Raw genomic sequence first — 18,493 nt, 5'->3', positions numbered from 1 at the left:
TTGACATAATTGATAGATAAGATATGATTTTATTTTAGGAACTTTTGTATGCTTCCATGGGTAAGTCTAGTGGACATCGCAGCAGTGCTGGAGTGGTTCGCATGAAGATCCCTGGGACATCCAAACTGGCCCCATTCGAACCTTCCATGTTCACTGTAACGCAATCTCTCGTGTCACTTCTCACAAAGAATGGTTGGGGTCACAAGATGTCAGAGATGTTGGCCAGAGGACCAAAATGTAAATATCATATATATATATTATCTGCAACAAAATTAATTTTTGTGATGGGGAGGAGGGGTTAGCTGATAACTTGAGATACGAAAATTTACTATGGAAAGTATTGTTGGTGTGCTTGCTGTCCACATTTAAGGTTTTACACACTGGTCTAATTTGCCTGAATCATCACTTATTTCATCTAATTCATAGAGGATAGCTCATATACCATAAAGGATATGACTTAGAATTCATTATTTAAAGTGTCTCAGTTAACTTTTAAATTCTAGACAAGTTAAATAAGTCTTGTAAGAAAATGAATCTTTAAAGCTGACATTGCAAACTAGAGAAATTTCCATGTTGAGGTGAAAAAAATGGGAATATATTTTATTGGTAAGACCATTCCCAGCAACAGGAGGAGTTGCGGAGATGGAAAACCTGTCGACCAACCAATCAACCAATCAAACCGGTTATCATTATTGATGCAACGCAACTGATAAAATACATTGCATAAAAACATACATTTCCTGGCTTCCATTTTTGCTTCAGAGTATCTGAAGAACCTGGAAATGGACATTGAACATGTATCTATGACAGACACAATATTAGCCAAGTAACAGAAATACATATTTATTTCCATTACAATTTACACACCTTGAGCTGTGCTTTTTGGAGGAAAAAGCACATGACAAACATCATATCAGCAAATGAGTAACAATGGCAAACCGTACCTTTTCTTGCGGAGTACATCATCGAAATATTTGGGAAATAGAAATTTTTTTGTTTTTACCACAAAATGAATTCTTTTTAACTTACAGTTGTCAGCAGTTTGATTTTGTAAAACCAAAATTTTAGTTGTTCACAATAAATCACATTCTCTTAGGCTGATGTGAAGTCTCTTTGTTGCTTGCTTTGTTGTCTACACTTGGCAACATGGTATTGTGTTATTCTGATAGGGACAATGAAATCCTGTAAAATCACAGTTCTTAAAGTGTTTACCTGTGTACATAAAACTAACTGATATTAGGATACTGATATCAGGACAGTCATTTGATCAGTCAATATCTGTTTTACATCTATGTTACTTTTTTATTTCAGACCCAAGGCAACCTCGTGTAAATGTGGAGTCCTCAGCCAATCCAGACAGCCCTGGGGGAGTCCCACCACCCCCGGAGGATGAGGGAATCCATCCCCTTCAACTAATCAATGCCTTAGCTGGATGTGTGCTCTCCACCAAGGTACCTCCTGCACACAAAGAATGGGCCATTAAACAACTCCTTCAGTCTCTGTCCTCGCATGCTGACACATCAGAACGTCCTGTCAACCAAGTTGACCTTGGTGGTGACCTACCCAACTGTCCTGTGTCGAAGCTTGAAGGTCATCAGAATAGACTTGCTATATGTAAATGGAGCCAGAAAAAGTCTATGCTAGCTACCAGGTAATATTTTCACAAATTGTTTTTATTTTTGTGTCGTTTTCGTCAAGCTTACCTGTGTTAGTGACGTTGATATCAAACTTGACTTCCATGGGATTGCATATCCAGGTACTTTGTGTTTGAAGCCTGTATATTCTATACTTTCCTTTATTTAGTGGCTATGATGGTACATTACGTATTTGGAGCCTGCCCAACAAAACACACCAGTTCCTACAACAGACATGTGTATTTAATCGCGGTGAAGATCTTTCTGGGGAAGACCTTGATGGTCATTTACTGGACAATGTTTGCTGGAGTGCTAATGGCCGTTTACTTGCTGGCTCAATGGATAACCTTGTTAATATTTGGAGCACTGGAGGTAGGTCTACAGATGACGTACAGTTATTGATTTTATGGCCTTTTGTGGGAAGTGTATTATGATGCTGTACCTGTAGTCGATATTTCATGACCCTAGGATCTCACATTTGTCCTTTGGAAAGGGATAATATATCACATCCTTTTTGATAAAATCACATTTTTCAGTGTAATCGGCTTATTTTTGTATTGGAAATAATTCAAACTTGATAAGAATTATCAGTATAGCATGGCAGTTTTAAACATTTTACTTGACTCACCCCAAGGGATGCCTTTCTGACCTCTAGGGACTCAAGGAGGAGGTCAGAAAGAGTTCAAATTAGCTTCAACAGTGCTCTTCAGTTCCATCGATAATGGAATCAATTATTTTAAAGGGCAGTTGTATTGTTTAAACAGGCACTAGTTGAAGAAGAATGTAATTGTGGCTCTTCTGAAATATATTTTGCTTGACAGAAGCACTCTCTTTATTTACATTACACGTGTATATTATCTTGTTCCCTATTTTGGCATTGGTTTTTCATTGTAATTATTATGACAGACACTACATGCTTTTGACTGTCCATAGGCTCTAAGGGTATTCTAGATGTACACAGTCACTGGGTGTCTGCCCTGACTTGGCCCAGCCACAGGAGTATGGTTGGTGGGTGTCTGGGTATGACAGTCGACATCCTTCTTGTGGGGCGATTGGATGGTTCCTTGGCTGCTGTAGAGATTCTCGGTGGCTCTAGTTTCAACCGCAAAGAACTGGATCATTGCAGGCGCACCTCAGGTAAAAGTTGTACATATTGTTGAATTAATTAGGTATACCGTATCTAAGGAAATGTCACTCTGGAAAACTTTTACCTTCTGACAAAAAGATCTGATTCTGACCAGTCTAAAATTTATCCTTAACATACATGACACCTTAACAGTAAGGAGTGAAGAAATGGTTGCTACGTGGTTACTTTTTCATCCTCCTCTAATAAGATGAATATTGGTTAAAGCTTCCTGGAACTGTATAATTGCTTGATTTTGTGGGACTTATATTTTATAGATGTCTTCGCGAAGCTAATATTTTATAGATGTCTTCGCAAGGCTAATATTTTGTAGATGTCTTTGCAAGGCTATTATTTTATAGATGTCTTCGCGATGCTAATATTTTATAGATGTCTTCGCAAGGCTAATATTTTATAGATGTCTTCGCAAGGGAAATATTTTACAGATGTCTTCGCGATGCTAATATTTTATAGATGTCTTCGCAAGGCTAATATTTTATAGATGTCTTCGCAAGGGAAATATTTTACAGATGTCTTCGCGAGGCTAATATTTTATGGATGTCTTATATTTTAAAGATGTCCCAAGTTCTTAAGCATTAAATTTGGCTATGTTTATACATTGTTTCCAACACCGGGATGATAATATACATTTTCCAGCATTTTCATACATTATACAGTAGTTGAAAGACATATTGTATGTTAGATTATTGTGCATATATAATACTATAATGGAATGGTGTTAAATACGGCATGTAATATAGAGTTATTGTAGTTCTTTTTACACTTATGTTGACTCCAAAATCAACCCATCAAGGATAATTACAATCATAGTTACCATTATTATATGCATTCATTTCTAATGGAATAGTTTTGATGTTTCATTCAAATATCTCAAACTCATGTAGGTGGAATGTTGCTGACCTTTCTGATTATTTTGATTCAGTGGCTGTTACTATGCTGGCATGGTATGATGAGGACAGAAACTTTGCTGCAGCTTACAGTGATGGTGTGGTTACTATTGGTAACCGCTCAGACTTCAAAACTCCAGTCACAACTGAGGCTCACCAGGTAGGTAGATGGAAACTCATCACAGAACCTCACTAGATAGAATGATATGCCTTCTGAAAAAGATTAACTTGGGATTCCCTACTCCTGGCAGATTTGTTATCGTTACCTTGGTGTTGAGCAGTTCTGACATTTATCTTATAAAAAATTATGTTTGGGCTCACTCATTTATGTGATAATGAATTACCCCTTCTGAATTCTCCAATGACATCTGTTTTTGTAAGCTTCAGGGTTTTCCATAAGAGTCGGTTGCCGGCCAATTTGACCGGCAACTTTGATCATTTGGCCGCCTACACCAATCCAGTTCCGTAATAATGTTCCGTACACGACTACACGTACACGGCAGGCCAGCCTCCTACTTTCACTACACAGGCCTACTACTAACAAAATTATGCAAAACCCTGAAGCTTAGAAGACTTTGCATTTACCTTGGACTCAAAGAAGGGGGTAGGCTTATTACTGAACAATGATATTATAGCAGTTGTCATTTCTTTTGAGACAACATCTGATGTTGATGGAGCTTATTAAGACACTAATGTCCTCCAGAAAAAGAATTTAGTGCAACATTACAAATTAGGACTGCATGGACATAATTATTTTCAGAACTCTATCAATGGTCTTTCCTGGGACCCTACTGGTCACCTACTGCTGACATGTGCTGAGAAAGACAGTTGTGTGAAGGTGTGGCGACCAGGACGAGAGGGACTGTGCTTACTGTACCTCTTACCAGACTCTGACCCTGTCTGCTCAGTCATGTGGTGCAGTGTTCAAGGCAAAGGAGAGAATAAGCAACTGCTGTTGGCAAGGTAATACAAGAGGTTTTTTCAAATAGAAACACTCAGATGTGACTCTGCCCATATCTGTATTGTTGATCTCACTACCAGCACTGCTGTTCATGGGTATGTATGTTACAATACGGTCAGATTACGTTTAATGAGGACGGTCAGATTACGTTTAATGAGGATTCTTGTTTTCATGTGGTCAGTATTCTAATTTGCTTGTGAAATCTATTTGGTAAACAGTGGAACAATACCAATTACAAATTTATATACAGTTATTGGTTTGTTGCAGTGTTTTCCTTGTGGATGGTGCCTGTGAGCGCATCAGCCATTAGAACACTGTCTGTTACAAATTGGACAGTGTGTGAAATCCTGGATCCGTCGCGACACTGTGTTGAAGGGAATCTTTCTGTTGGAAGTGGGGGAGCGTTTGTGTGAGAAGTGTGTCCTGGATCAGTGTAAAGAGAGCCTTTGTGTGAGAAGTGTGTCCTGGATCAGTGTGAAGGGAATCTTTCTGTTGGAAGTAGGGGAGCGTTTGTGTGAGAAGTGTCTCCTGGATCAGTGTGAAGGGAATCTTTCTGTTGGAAGTAGGGGGAGCTGTGTGTGAGAAGTGTGTCCTGGACCAGTGTGAAGGGAATCTTTCTGTTGGAAGTAGGGGGAGCTGTGTGTGTGAGAAGTGTGTCCTGGACCAGTGTGAAGGGAATCTTTCTGTTGGAAGTAGGGGGAGCTGTGTGTGAGAAGTGTGTCCTGGACCAGTGTGAAGGGAATCTTTCTGTTGGAAGTAGGGGGAGCTGTGTGTGAGAAGTGTGTCCTGGATCAGTGTGAAGGGAATCTTTCTGTTGGAAGTAGGGGGAGCTGTGTGTGAGAAGTGTGTCCTGGATCAGTGTGAAGGGAATCTTTCTGTTGGAAGTAGGGGGAGCTGTGTGTGAGAAGTGTGTCCTGGACCAGTGTGAAGGTGAAGGAGCTGTTGGAAGTGTGTGTGTGAAAGTGTGTCCTGGACCAGTGTGAAGGGAATCTTTCTGTTGGAAGTAGGGGGAGCTGTGTGTGAGAAGTGTGTCCTGGACCAGTGTGAAGGGAATCTTTCTGTTGGAAGTAGGGGGAGCTGTGTGTGTGTCCTGAAGTGTGTCCTGTGATGTGTCAGTGTGAAGGGAATCTTTCTGTTGGAAGTAGGGGGAGCTGTGTGTGAGAAGTGTGTCCTGGACCAGTGTGAAGGGAATCTTTCTGTTGGAAGTAGGGGAGCGTTTGTGTGAGAAGTGTCTCCTGGGTCAGTGTGAAGGGAATCTTTCTGTTGGAAGTAGGGGAGCGTTTGTGTGAGAAGTGTGTCCTGGATCAGTGTGAAGGGAATCTTTCTGTTGGAAGTAGGGGGAGCTGTGTGTGAGAAGTGTGTCCTGGACCAGTGTGAAGGGAATCTTTCTGTTGGAAGTAGGGGGAGCTGTGTGTGAGAAGTGTGTCCTGGACCAGTGTGAAGGGAATCTTTCTGTTGGAAGTAGGGGGGGAGCTTGGATCTGTGAAGGGAATCTTTCTGTTGGAAGTAGGGGGAGCTGTGTGTGAGAAGTGTGTCCTGGATCAGTGTGAAGGGAATCTTTCTGTTGGAAGTAGGGGGAGCTGTGTGTGAGAAGTGTGTCCTGGAAGGGAATCAGGAAGTGTGTCCTGGACTATGTGAAGGGAATCTTTCTGTTGGAAGTAGTGTGTGTGAGAAGTGTGTCCTGGACCAGTGTGAATCTTTCTGTTGGAAGTAGAGAGTGTTTGTGTGAGGGAAGTGTATCCAGTGTGAAGGGAATCTTTCTGTTGGAAGTAGGGGGAGCTGTGTGTGAGAAGTGTGTCCTGGACCAGTGTGAAGGGAATCTTTCTGTTGGAAGTGTGTGTGTGAGAAGTGTGTCCTGGATCAGTGTGAAGAGAATCTTTCTGTTGGAAGTGGGGGAGTGTTTGTGTGAGAAGTGTGTCCTGGGTCAGTGTGAAGGGAATCTTTCTGTTGGAAGTAGGGGGAGCTGTGTGTGAGAAGTGTGTCCTGGATCAGTGTGAAGAGAATCTTTCTGTTGGAAGTGGGGGAGCGTTTGTGTGAGAAGTGTGTCCTGGATCAGTGTGAAGGGAATCTTTCTGTTGGAAGTAGGGGGAGCTGTGTGTGAGAAGTGTGTCCTGGATCAGTGTGAAGGGAATCTTTCTGTTGGAAGTGGGGGAGCGTTTGTGTGAGAAGTGTCTCCTGGATCAGTTTGGATGTAGACACTGTGTGAGAGTGAGAAGACAAGAATGAATTATGAATTGGGAATGAGATTGCTTCCAGAAACTGTTCTCCTATTTGAGGTGGGAGATGAAAGATTGCTATGCCTGTAATCCTATATATCTGCCTCCAATCTTTAAACAGAACCAAGACATGGAATGCATGGAAGAGGTGATTACCCTTAAACCTGTAAGGACTTTACAGGGGCATATGACCTCTGTAAACTCCATGACCTTCAGTCCTGATGGTCTTATGCTGGCCTCTGGATGTACAAGGGGATGGGTCAACGTCTGGTGTCTGTCTGTGAGTATCTTCATTCACACATTATTTCATCAGTGAGCATATAATGTTACCGATGTCCATCCATGGTATCCTGTCCTTATCCATGCTAATATCATGTCTTTAGAGACTCTCAATATATTTAGCTTGTACTTAATGTTGAATCACATCTTTTTGTTTCTTGGTTTCTTGGTTTTACAAAAATGTGCACTTTTTGTTGGCAGTTGATTTCATCGATAACTCTTGCCAATAATCCCACAAGTACTATAATTCATGTCAATTTTCATGGTCATCATTTCATGGACATATTAGTTTGTGGATTAATAGTAAGCTCAAATTTAACAAAAATAAAATACTCAACAAATTGAATGATTTTACAGTACCTCATCTTATCTTAATGTAAAAAATATCTGCATATTCATCCCATAAGGATACATATTTGCACAAGAATAAAAGGTATTCATATCTTACAGGCATTTTCTGTGCTGGATTTTTGAAGGGTTGAATAAAGTCAGGTGACAAATGAATGACATTCAGATCTGATGGTTGCTATCCCTTTTTTCATTGACAAGTTAAACTCACTATTGATACCAGTATGCTTTCTGCTGGAGATAAAACAATATATGGGTACTGTAGTAAGTCCAAGAGGCCAATACATGAATTTGACTAAAAGGACAGGATGGGATTAATGCCTCATAATATTTTTATTGAATGGTGATATACATGGGCAGGTTTATAACCAGGCATGGTTTTTCTGCTTGATGTATACTTTAATGGCTTTGCATTGGTGCTGTTAATATTTTCACAGATTCTTTTTTAATCATTTTTTTTTTAGTAAAGTGTACATTAATTATACTTCCTAAAAATTATTGCCACCTCATCAGTCCGTTTGTTTTCCGTCAGTCCTTTCATGTCCGAGGCATATCTTTGACTACAGTTAAGCAAGGATCACGGAATCTGGTGTATACATTGGTCATACTAAGAGGAAGTGCAATGTACCAAATTCAGGGCCCTCAACCATTCAATTATAGAGTTTTTGCCCTATGTTAAAATTTCTTGTCCGGAGTGTAACTTTGCATTTAAACTTGGATAACAAAACTGTGTGTAAACATTGATTTAACTAAGATGATTTGCAGTGTACCAAATTCATGACCCGCAACCCCTTAATTACAGAGGTATTGCTCTTTGTCAAAATTCTATATCTATAGCACAGCATTAAATTGCCTGCATTGAAACTGGGATCTTAAATCAGCGGTGGTCATTAAGATGATAAATCAGATTGTGTACCTGACTTTTTATACAGGATGGCTGTTTACTGCAGACCCACATTGAGAATGGAATGGTGAATGACCTTTGCTGGTATGCCGATTATGGATTGGCCATTTGTTTCAACAGGATCAAGGTCAGTCAGTACAAATGGATTAAAGAAATGAAACCAAATGTTACAAAATTATAGTTTGTGTATTGGCTCTTTGATGATAAATCCTTGAAGTTATTCTATGGTTATATAAAATGTATACCCAATGTCCTCAAGATCTTGACCATTCATTGTAAAATTTCTGTAGGTTAAGTAGAACACTTTTTTGTGGTAAATAAACAGAGGATGTTTCCCGATGGCAAAACAAATCCTGAAAGCAGAAGTAAAAAGAAAAATATTTCGATCATCCCCTGCAGCAAAATGATGCAGAATATTGTCAAAATATTTTGTGGAGCATTCATCATGAATGGGATCAGAAGATGGACAACCAGATGGATCAAGCTGGAGCCAGAGGGCTGGTGAAGCCTAATACAGAATATAACAGAAATACTGGAAATCTTTGTGCTGACAAAAGGATTATGATCAAATTCAATATAAAATATGGTTGATGAAGAGAACTTGGTATTATACTATGTATAAGAAGGATCTAATCTCCCTGGGGGCCAATAATAAAGAACTGGTTGTGAAAATGTTAGTGTTTTCAACCAATATTCCTTCTGTTGATTTAAAGCAACTAGATGCTAAAATTTTGGTGTTACCAACCAAATTAAAATTTTAGCATTTTCAAACAAATTAAAATTTGAGTCTTTTCAACCAAACTTTTTCTTTCATTGATGCAATGCATTTTTGGAAATAGCAAAAACCTGATCTGTTAAAAAGGTATTTTCCCCTAATGAGAATCACGTCATGGGGCAATATTCTTACTATTATAATAGAGAGACAAGAGTATTTTACCATGTATATAATGATATAAATTAAGTGATGCAGGCATTCTGTATATTACAGACACCATTATATAACATCTGAATGTTATAAAAACCTTGCCTCTCGTTACGATTTTAATCCATTTTTTTCCATTATGTAGATACATATCAGTTTGGCGTATGAGGAAATTAACTTCTAGGTTTAGACATCTGATATGATTATGCTAATTTACAAAAAATGTGATAACATGATAACATTAGATTGCACCAAATTAATATCAATATAACGAAACAAACCCTATATAATTAACAGGATGTGGTTATACTACACTATAATGCTGAGCTCCATCAGAAGTCCCGATGTATCGCCATGGCGAGAAAGAAGCTAAAGCAGCAAGGCATTGTGGGATTAAACCAGGCTCCCTGTTTGCTGAGCCTTCTACAACAGCTGCCGACCATGCTTCAAGACCAGTACCTGTACGAAAAGGTAATCACTGGTGACTCCTCAAATATACATATAAAGGAATAAAAGAACAGCTTCCTGGTTGTTGACAATCCTTTATCATACTAATATGTTAATTACATAGCAAGGATCTCTATTGAATACAACGCAGTACTAGGAACATGCTGCTTTCCTAGACGTGTAGAGTGATGATTCTCACTTTTTTTAGTTTCCGCAATACAGTGTAGTCACTTCACTTGATAACACTATCAAATAATTGTCAAGAACAAACTTATGACATCAACTTTTGCATTGGAATACTTTCAAATTATAACTGATGGCTGTGGTGACATGATATCTAGTACATAGGGGTTTTTTCCAGCTTGTACCAGGTTAGTCTAAGTCAGCAAGCCTAATTTTTATATAATATATACAAACATCTTCTTGAAAAAAGTTCAATCACTAGAGGTTGCTCAATAAACTGTCATCAATATAAACAAACAAGGCAATGCTTATGAAATATCACTCAACTGCAATTGTCAAACAAGCAGAATTATGTATAATTTATTTCTAATCATGAAAATGTGATTATATGGGGAAAAACTGGTTTTAAATATCATTCTCATGAATAAAATTTGTTAAAAATGCAAAATTCTGCTGCATATAACCTTCAAATCCAATACCATCTTGCATGTCGAGTGACTAGATAGACAAATGATCTGATTTGACAACAAGTGACCTAATTAAGTGTCAGATACATATATAAATATTTGCCTCTGTTTCAGCCAATCGTTGTGTCTGGCCAGCAACTGGTGCACAGCCCTTACCTACAGTGTCTGGCTACCCTCGGGGTGGGACTGTCTATGGAGTATGTACTGTGTCACAACCAGACACTACTTCATCACAATACAGAAGGTAAGGGGTAATCCTGATTAAACATTAGGATAGATGCTGAATTATCCTCATGTCGGGATGTAAATCTAATTTGGGTTTGGGCATGGACTCCTGTAAAATACCCGAGGATCAACTTGGATATTAAATTAAGATGGAAAGTGTCATTTTGCCTGAAGATTCACTGTGAGTTATCCTAAAAGTGAGTTGTGAGTTATTTAAAAGATTGGCTGTGTGTTATCCTAAAGATGTGCTGTCAGTTATCATAAAGATGGGCTTTGATTTATCCTGAAAGTGAGTTGTGAGTTATCTAAAAGGTGGGCTGTGTGTTATCCTCAAGGGCGGTTGTGAGTTATCCAAAAGAGCTGTGATGTATCCTAAATGGGGCAGTGAGTTATTCAGAATGTTCAAAGACATTCTGACTGTTCTGTTTTCCCATAGCCTCCATCTTTTTGCCTACTTTTACTTTCAAACACTGTATCTTTGTCCCTGTCTAATGTCTTTTTGCAAATAATTATTCATCCATTCCGAGTGATAAAACTCCATGCAATTTAATATATGGTTCATCATACTATCTTTACAGACCAGGATCTGTTGGTACCAGAATGGCAATGGCTTCTATCTTTCTCCGCTGCCATCAAGTCAGCTGATGCATTAACTCAAAGAATGCAGTTCCCGGACTCCTTCAAAATCCTGAATAAGGACACCAGGAATGGAGGATCTGTTCCAATGGTAACGCTTCTCATTTCCCAGATTTATCAAGCAATAAGTCTGTGCCTTGTAATAAGCCCACTCATTGCTATAGCTTTTAAGTAACATTATTTACAAGTATTATGTCAATAATCTTTGATAAACCCTACCCACCCCCTAAATTACAGTCAGCAGAAATGGTTTGGCATCTTGACTTATTGCAGACTAACTCAAATAGTGTCACAATTATGTATTCATCCAATAAATTATTTTAGCATTAAAGAAATTACCTTTTGATTGAGAAACAGGTGTAGTGACAAGATCTTTGCCAGTAGAATTTTGTATTTATGTTGGGATGAAGAACTTTCAGTTTTGTTAGAATTTTATTCCTCTGATGAAATTCCTAGGTCATAGGTGTATAAAGATTCTCCATGGTCCCATGTTCTGTGTACTGAATTCTAACTTTCAATTAAAGTGGTAGTCTCCTTTGATTTTCAGGTCATCTGGCCGAAGGGTCTGTTGACCTATTGCGATCGCCTTTTGTCCAGCGTCGTATGTCGTCTGTCGTAAACATTTTCATCTTCTTCTCAAGTTCTACATGTCTCATTTAGCTGAAAATTACCTGAAATGATCGTGACATGATCCTGACCAATGTTTGTTAATTTCGGGTTGGTCCGAAATCCAACATGGCCACCATCTTGAAAACACATTTTCGACTTCTTCTCGAGTTCAAAATTTAAAATCTTGTATTTTATGCCAGATGACTGTTAAAGCCTTACTTATTTTACATACAGGTTCTCCATAGTCACTTTAGTTGTGTAGGATAGTTGAATTATGACTATTTAGAAAATAATAATGCAGATAGATGAATATTTTGGAGATTAAGAAAACGTTGTTGCTTTTTCTCAGAAGTACTGAAAGAAAGAATATGTAGAGTTGTTTCAGAATGTGTCAAACATCTTAGATACAGATGGTCATAAGGTAAAATTTATATTTGTCGGATGGAATTATTGGTGTTATGCAGTATGATAAATAGATGTACTAGTAAGAAAATGGGCTTAATCAAAATTAAAATAAAACGAAAAAATAAAACACAATATCATGTACTTATTAGCAGTAATAGCAAATATCACAAAATTTACATTTGTTGTACTTCACAGGATAACAGCTGCTGGGACTTAAACATGGACACCCAAATCATGTTGTGGGCTTTACAACGCCCAGAGGACTGGCAGCTAGGGGGGAAGTGTGAGGTATTCCTTTGGGGTAGTGGACGCCACGGCCAGATATGTGAGGGTGGGAGGGCGTCTTTTGTACCCTCAAAAGTCTCCTCATTCTCATGTGCTCAGAAAGTAAGTACAGAAGAAATATGTCATTTTGCCAATTTACTGATATGAACAAATGTGTTAATGTGATTGCTGAAACAATCCAGGTGATGAAAACTGGCCTTCCGTGCCTTATACTAGATGTTAATTACAATTCTGCGAGGAGTCCTGGGGGTCAACATACCAATTCAAACTCAAAGTCCAAGAGTGAGATTATCTCAAGACAGTGAAATAGCAGTAATTAAGATTGAACAGCAATATATATAAACATTATATACTCAAGGGATAAAGAAATTTAGGGTAAACTTTGAAGATGATTCTAGACAAGACGTCGAGTATAATGTTCAATATTTTTAAGTAAGAATGAAGATTAATCCATACATAACAAACTGCGAAATCAACGATTTGTATCTGGTAAGTGATTTAGGAGTAATTGAAGGGAATTGAAAAATACCTCTGTAACATGAAAAGTGAAAATTACTGATAGTGGGAGCTGGCTAGTCTATACTGGGTATGTCCCCCATTTACTCTTGCCACAGCCCTGATTCTCCTAGGCATGGAGTTCATTGGTGGGTTAATCCTCCTTATTGGGATGTTGTCCCATTCTTCCAAGAGGGGTGCTCTCAGTTTGGCAAGAATAACACGGGGAGACTGGCGTCATCGAATCTGACTATCCAACTGGTCCCACAAGTGCTAAATAGGGGACAGGTCAAGACTGTATGGGTCAGTCCAGTGGGGGGGATATTGTTGTTAGTGAGAAAGTCACGACAGATCCTTGCAAAATGGGGCCGAGCATTATCATGCTGGAATGTAAGGTTTTACTGCAATAATGGGACAATATGGGGTTGGAGGATCTCATCTCTATACCTAATAGCAGTTAAATTACGCTACCCAAACCAGTGGTGATTTTACTCCATGTGAGATTCCTCCCCACACCATAATTGATCCACCCCCAAACCTATTGGTCCATACTACGCAGCAGTCGACAAAACTTTCTTCATGACGTCGGTATACATGATGTCGAGCATCTACTCAAAACAGAGTAGTAAACAATACCTGCCTCCAAAGCCTCAATGGGAATATTCTGGGGGCATGTGCCACCACCCAAACTATACAACGCTGGCAGCAAATAGTGATAAGGGGTAGAGCTACAAACAGGTGACGTGCCGGCAGACCAACTTCTTGCAATCGTTTCCTTACAGTTTTTGCATGGATAAGAAGGTCATGAGTACCTGTGGCATAAAGAACAGATTCAGTGACAGTTAGGTGCTGATTGCCCAAGACAAATAAACCTGTCCTGATGGTGTGATGACATGTGTGGATGCCCAGACCTAGGTCTGTCAGCAACCTGCCCAGTTTCCCTTACACGTCTTACAAAACATTCTATAAGGCAAATATTGACACCGAAATGTGTGGCAACCTATATTGGCCTTTGACCTTGCATAATCATTGCAATGACCTGACCCCTCTAAACTTCCATCAGCCATGCCATTCATAACATCAATCAGAAACATTCAATACATGATCATTTGCATTGTAACGTAGAGAGTTGCTTCACCAATTTTCATTGATTTTGAACGACACGTTCGCAAGGTATTGCAAATATGTCACCCTGCAGTTCTTTTCCCTTGAGTATGTTTTTCAGAATCTTAGTCTTTGAAAATCATTATTGTGTTGCCATGGCGATAATATACTCTCTTGACTGTTCTGGTACCCATGTATAATAAAAATCATTGCTAATGAATATTTGTTGGTTTATGGTATAGTGAGCTAATAGACATATGATTATAACAGTTATTGTCAACATTAGAACAGGAAATGAGGCACAAACTATTGCAACTTATTTACACATTCTCCCAATTAACATTTACATAGAAAAATAACTACTATCAAGGAAGCAGACATACATGTAGGATATCTGCATTAATGATTAAAATCAAGATCTGAAACTAGACTTAATGAGGCACATGTCTGAAGATATCTAAATTAAAGTCTATAGCAAGATTAGGATATCTGCATTAAATGGTATCCAGATTGATAGCAGTAGTCAAAGGAGTGGAATAACATATACATGGGGATGAGATTTCTGTTTTACAGGTGATATGTGGACAGAACTGCACGTTTGTGATCCAGAATAACGGTACAGTACTGGCCTGTGGGGAGGGAAGTTATGGCCGCTTGGGACAGGGGAACTCGGATGATCATCATTCCCTTACAGCCATATCATCACTACAGGGTCAGTATTAATCTTATATCTCAAACATTCAGATTTGATTCTGAATATTTTCATCATTTTTTTTGCAATTTTTCTCTGTTAAGCAAAATTGTAAATTCTGTTTTTAAGTGTGATTACTAATGTGGTTATCTTACTGGGTATTTTGTATCTGATAACTATACGGGGTCCTACTTCCAGTCATTGTGATTTTTCATGATTTTTTACATTACTTTCATCACAGGAATAGAATCATTAATTTATGAAAATTCCATGTTGTTTGTGCAAGCTGTCTGTGTGATAAGTCTCACAAAATGAAATAAAATGAAAGCATTCAAATAGATGTGTTACATACTGGCTGACCAATGTGTCTTAATTCATACTTTAGAGGCCAATGTTTTTTTAGAGATTCTATTTGTGTCCTTAGAATCCCTGGGGTAAAGGAAATAAACTGGTTATAGACCAAAAAATACACAAGATAATAACAATGTACTGTAGTCAGTTGGGCTACAATTTGTTTAATATTTGGTCATTGATATGCGAGAGTCTGTGGCTCCAGCTCTTCCCTGTATAGTACTGGCCCACTGCAGCATCTATTGAAGGTGACCATGAAGTCATCCAAATGTCACACTTAAATCCTTTACCGGGGTTGTTATAAGAACATCTATTCTAAGCTATGTGTTACTTTGTTTCACTCTTGTCACGCATTTTCTAATCTGTTATTAAAAAAACAACTCCATATGTATTGTTTTATGTACTAGGTTGAAGACAAAGTCTTACCAGTTAATGATTTCTTCTGATAAAGTTTTTTTCAGCTGATTGTCACATATGTGCTAAACATTTCATTCGTTCCCCAGGGTTTGTGGTAATACAGCTTGCAACCTCGGTGGGGTCAGATGGTCACAGCCTCGCTCTGACTGAGAGTGGAGAGGTGTTTAGCTGGGGTGATGGTGACTATGGCAAATTGGGACATGGCAATAGTGACAGACAGCGCCGCCCACGACAGATTGAAGTTCTACAGAGGGAGGAAATTGTACAGGTGAGGAATGTTATTGCCAGTTTTTCAGAGGGTTATGTTCCCATGGTTATTAGGTCACCAGGCCTGAAGGACCAAGTGAGCCATAGGGATGCTGCAGCGTCTGGCATCAATCCATTGTCAAGCTTCTGTCAACTTTTCCTATAAATCGCTACTACTCATGAATGACTGAGTAGATTTAAACTCTGAAGCATCCTTAGAGGAAGGGGAAATGATTTTGTATAAATTGTGGGTCTTGACTCCCTGAGGCCTGAAGAGCAAGGTGCAATGGGGAAAATCTATCAATTTCTTTAAATCACACCTTTCTTCAGGATTTGCAGAATATTGTCCAAATTTGGTTTGAAGCATGGTGAAGGGAACTAAATCTTATATAGTTGTTAGGTCTCAGTCCACACGGACAATAGAGGGGGCGTGGCCTGATGGGGGAAAATCTATCAATTTCTTAAAAAATCTACCAGGTATGTGTTCTTCATGAATTGCAGGTTTTTGTCCAAATTTGGTTGGAAGCATGCTTGGGTGAAGGGGAAACAGGGCGGGAGAGTTAGGCCCATTAAGGGAAATAGAGCAAACACTTTAAGATCTAACTTTCCCTTTAGGAATGTTTTGATTTCACCCAAATTTGGTCTGAAGCATTGTTTGGTGAAGATTATTAGTTTTGTATGTAAGGTTGGTTTTGGACCCCAGGTTGGGAGAAGTGGGGCGGATGGGACCAAAATAGGGGTCAGGATAGAGCAAAATCCTTCTTTCTTTGTAGGAATAACTGGATTTGGCCCTTTGGGAAGAGTATGTGTCTTAATTAGGGAAACGGATACAAGTGTTTTAAATATTTTTCTTTAGTTGAAATTAATCAGTTTCAGCAAGCTATACCAGATGAACGATACAGGCCTAATGGGCATCTTGCATTGGTTTTCCTGATAATTTCTTGTTTACCTGTATTTTTTCCTTACTCCCCCGCCCCCACAAATTTGCTGTAGCTGCAGAATAATTTTAAAGTAAAAACATTTTGCAACATCTTCAAAAGTAGTCAGTGATTGCATACCACTGATTTCAGAAGAGATATTCTTGTATTAATTTAGTACCTTGCTCAATACTTTCAGCCGTTTTTGCTGCATCATCTAGAAGTTAGATAACAGTGTTGTTCTTACTTTTTTGTAGCTTTCGTGTGGATTTAAGCACAGTGCTGTGGTGTCAGCAGATGGAAAATTATTTTGTTTTGGTAATGGAGAGTATGGGCGTCTAGGATTGGGTAATATCGTCAACAAGAAGATACCACACAGAGTCACAGCACTAGACAGCTACCAGATTGGACAAGTAAGTTTCTTTATTAATTCAAAAATATTACTTATTCTCCTAAAACAGAAATGTTATATTATCAAATTTTCTTGGTGTAGAAATAATACTGACTAACCAGATATAGATATTTTTTTGTTCTTACTTATTATAAAAGTACAGTACTAAAAAAAGAGATCCAATGTAGGGGTTAATATTCTCAATGTTTCTGGTAGTCTTCTGCAGATGGATTCCTAAGGAAAACAGAGTCTAGTCAAAAAAAAGGAAACTAAAATTTCTAAATGATTGGACAACATCTGTCAAAAAATATCAGCAAAATCTATTAGTTGACCTGTTTCAACATACCCTGGTATGATTCAGCCCGCCTACCTATCATGCCAATTAATAAATTTTGCTCATATTTCCTAATTAATATTGTCCAGTTATCTCTTCCTTTATCTTGATATGAAAGTGTTAATTACTTACATAAAAGGGAAATTTGATATTACACTTTGGAGTATATTTTAACAAAAGGATTTTTGGTGCTGTACAGGTGGCATGTGGGTTGAATCACACCCTGTGCGTGTCTACAGATGGGACAAATGTCTGGGCCTTTGGTGATGGAGATTATGGCAAGCTGGGCCTGGGGAACACCACGGGTAAACATCTCCCAACCAAGATAGAGGCACTCCAGGGTCAGACCATTAAAAAGGTGGTTTGTGGAGCTCAGTTCTCTGTAGCTCTCTCCAAAGATGGCAGAGTGTTTACCTGGGGACAAGGTAACTTGGATTTTATTGCAGTGAAAGGGTCATGATGTTGTATGATTTGGAGGTCCTTCTTTGCGCTGACATAAAATAGTTTTAGACTGATATAGTGTAAAAGCTCTCAACTTTTCTTTGAATCTGATTACATGATTGTATCATTTGTGACAGATCGCCTGATTGGTCAGCCAGAGTTCAGAGGGCGTGGCCACATGAAGCCTCAAGAGGTGACAGCCTTGTCAGGATATTATGTAGAAGATGTGGTGTGTGGGGCAGAACACACTTTGGCTCTAACCTGTACAGGGGATGTCTGGGCATGGGGCAATAACAGTGAGGGCCAGTTAGGGATTGGCCATACCAACACACCAGTGAGGGAGCCGCAACTAGTACCCTGTCTCACTGGCAAAAATGTCAAACAGGTAAGTCTGTACACCTGTGAAGGAGCCATAACTGGTGCCCTGTCTCACTGTCAAAAATGTCAAACAGGTAAGTCTGTACACCTGTGAAGGAGCCATAACTGGTGCCCTGTCTCACTGTCAAAAATGTCAAACAGGTAAGTCTGTACACCTGTGGAGGAGCCATAACTGG

The 18,493-nt window shown here is 38.9% G+C and overlaps 1 protein-coding gene across 1 annotated transcript in view; it reads left to right on the top strand.

Annotated features, from left to right (window-relative positions):
- The window catches only part of LOC132548979 (probable E3 ubiquitin-protein ligase HERC1), a 68,958-nt gene that overhangs the window by 40,733 nt on the left and 9,732 nt on the right, over positions 1–18,493 (top strand). Inside the window, exons 49-65 of the mRNA XM_060212881.1 lie at positions 39–237; positions 1,348–1,651; positions 1,804–2,006; positions 2,568–2,771; positions 3,701–3,825; positions 4,426–4,628; positions 6,903–7,122; positions 8,402–8,500; positions 9,593–9,766; positions 10,507–10,636; positions 11,196–11,344; positions 12,463–12,654; positions 14,725–14,863; positions 15,697–15,878; positions 17,031–17,186; positions 17,698–17,923; positions 18,077–18,324. Coding sequence (XP_060068864.1) covers positions 39–237; positions 1,348–1,651; positions 1,804–2,006; positions 2,568–2,771; positions 3,701–3,825; positions 4,426–4,628; positions 6,903–7,122; positions 8,402–8,500; positions 9,593–9,766; positions 10,507–10,636; positions 11,196–11,344; positions 12,463–12,654; positions 14,725–14,863; positions 15,697–15,878; positions 17,031–17,186; positions 17,698–17,923; positions 18,077–18,324 — 3,153 coding nt within the window. The remainder of the gene's footprint in view (positions 1–38; positions 238–1,347; positions 1,652–1,803; positions 2,007–2,567; positions 2,772–3,700; positions 3,826–4,425; positions 4,629–6,902; positions 7,123–8,401; positions 8,501–9,592; positions 9,767–10,506; positions 10,637–11,195; positions 11,345–12,462; positions 12,655–14,724; positions 14,864–15,696; positions 15,879–17,030; positions 17,187–17,697; positions 17,924–18,076; positions 18,325–18,493) is intronic.

This window comes from Ylistrum balloti, unplaced genomic scaffold (assembly GCF_031769215.1).
Source record: "Ylistrum balloti isolate Yb309-2 unplaced genomic scaffold, AGI_CSIRO_Ybal_v1 Utg370038, whole genome shotgun sequence".
NCBI classification, from domain to species: Eukaryota; Metazoa; Mollusca; class Bivalvia; order Pectinida; family Pectinidae; genus Ylistrum; species Ylistrum balloti.
Note: the sequence above shows the minus strand (reverse complement) of the source record. Positions and strands in the feature narration are given on the sequence as shown.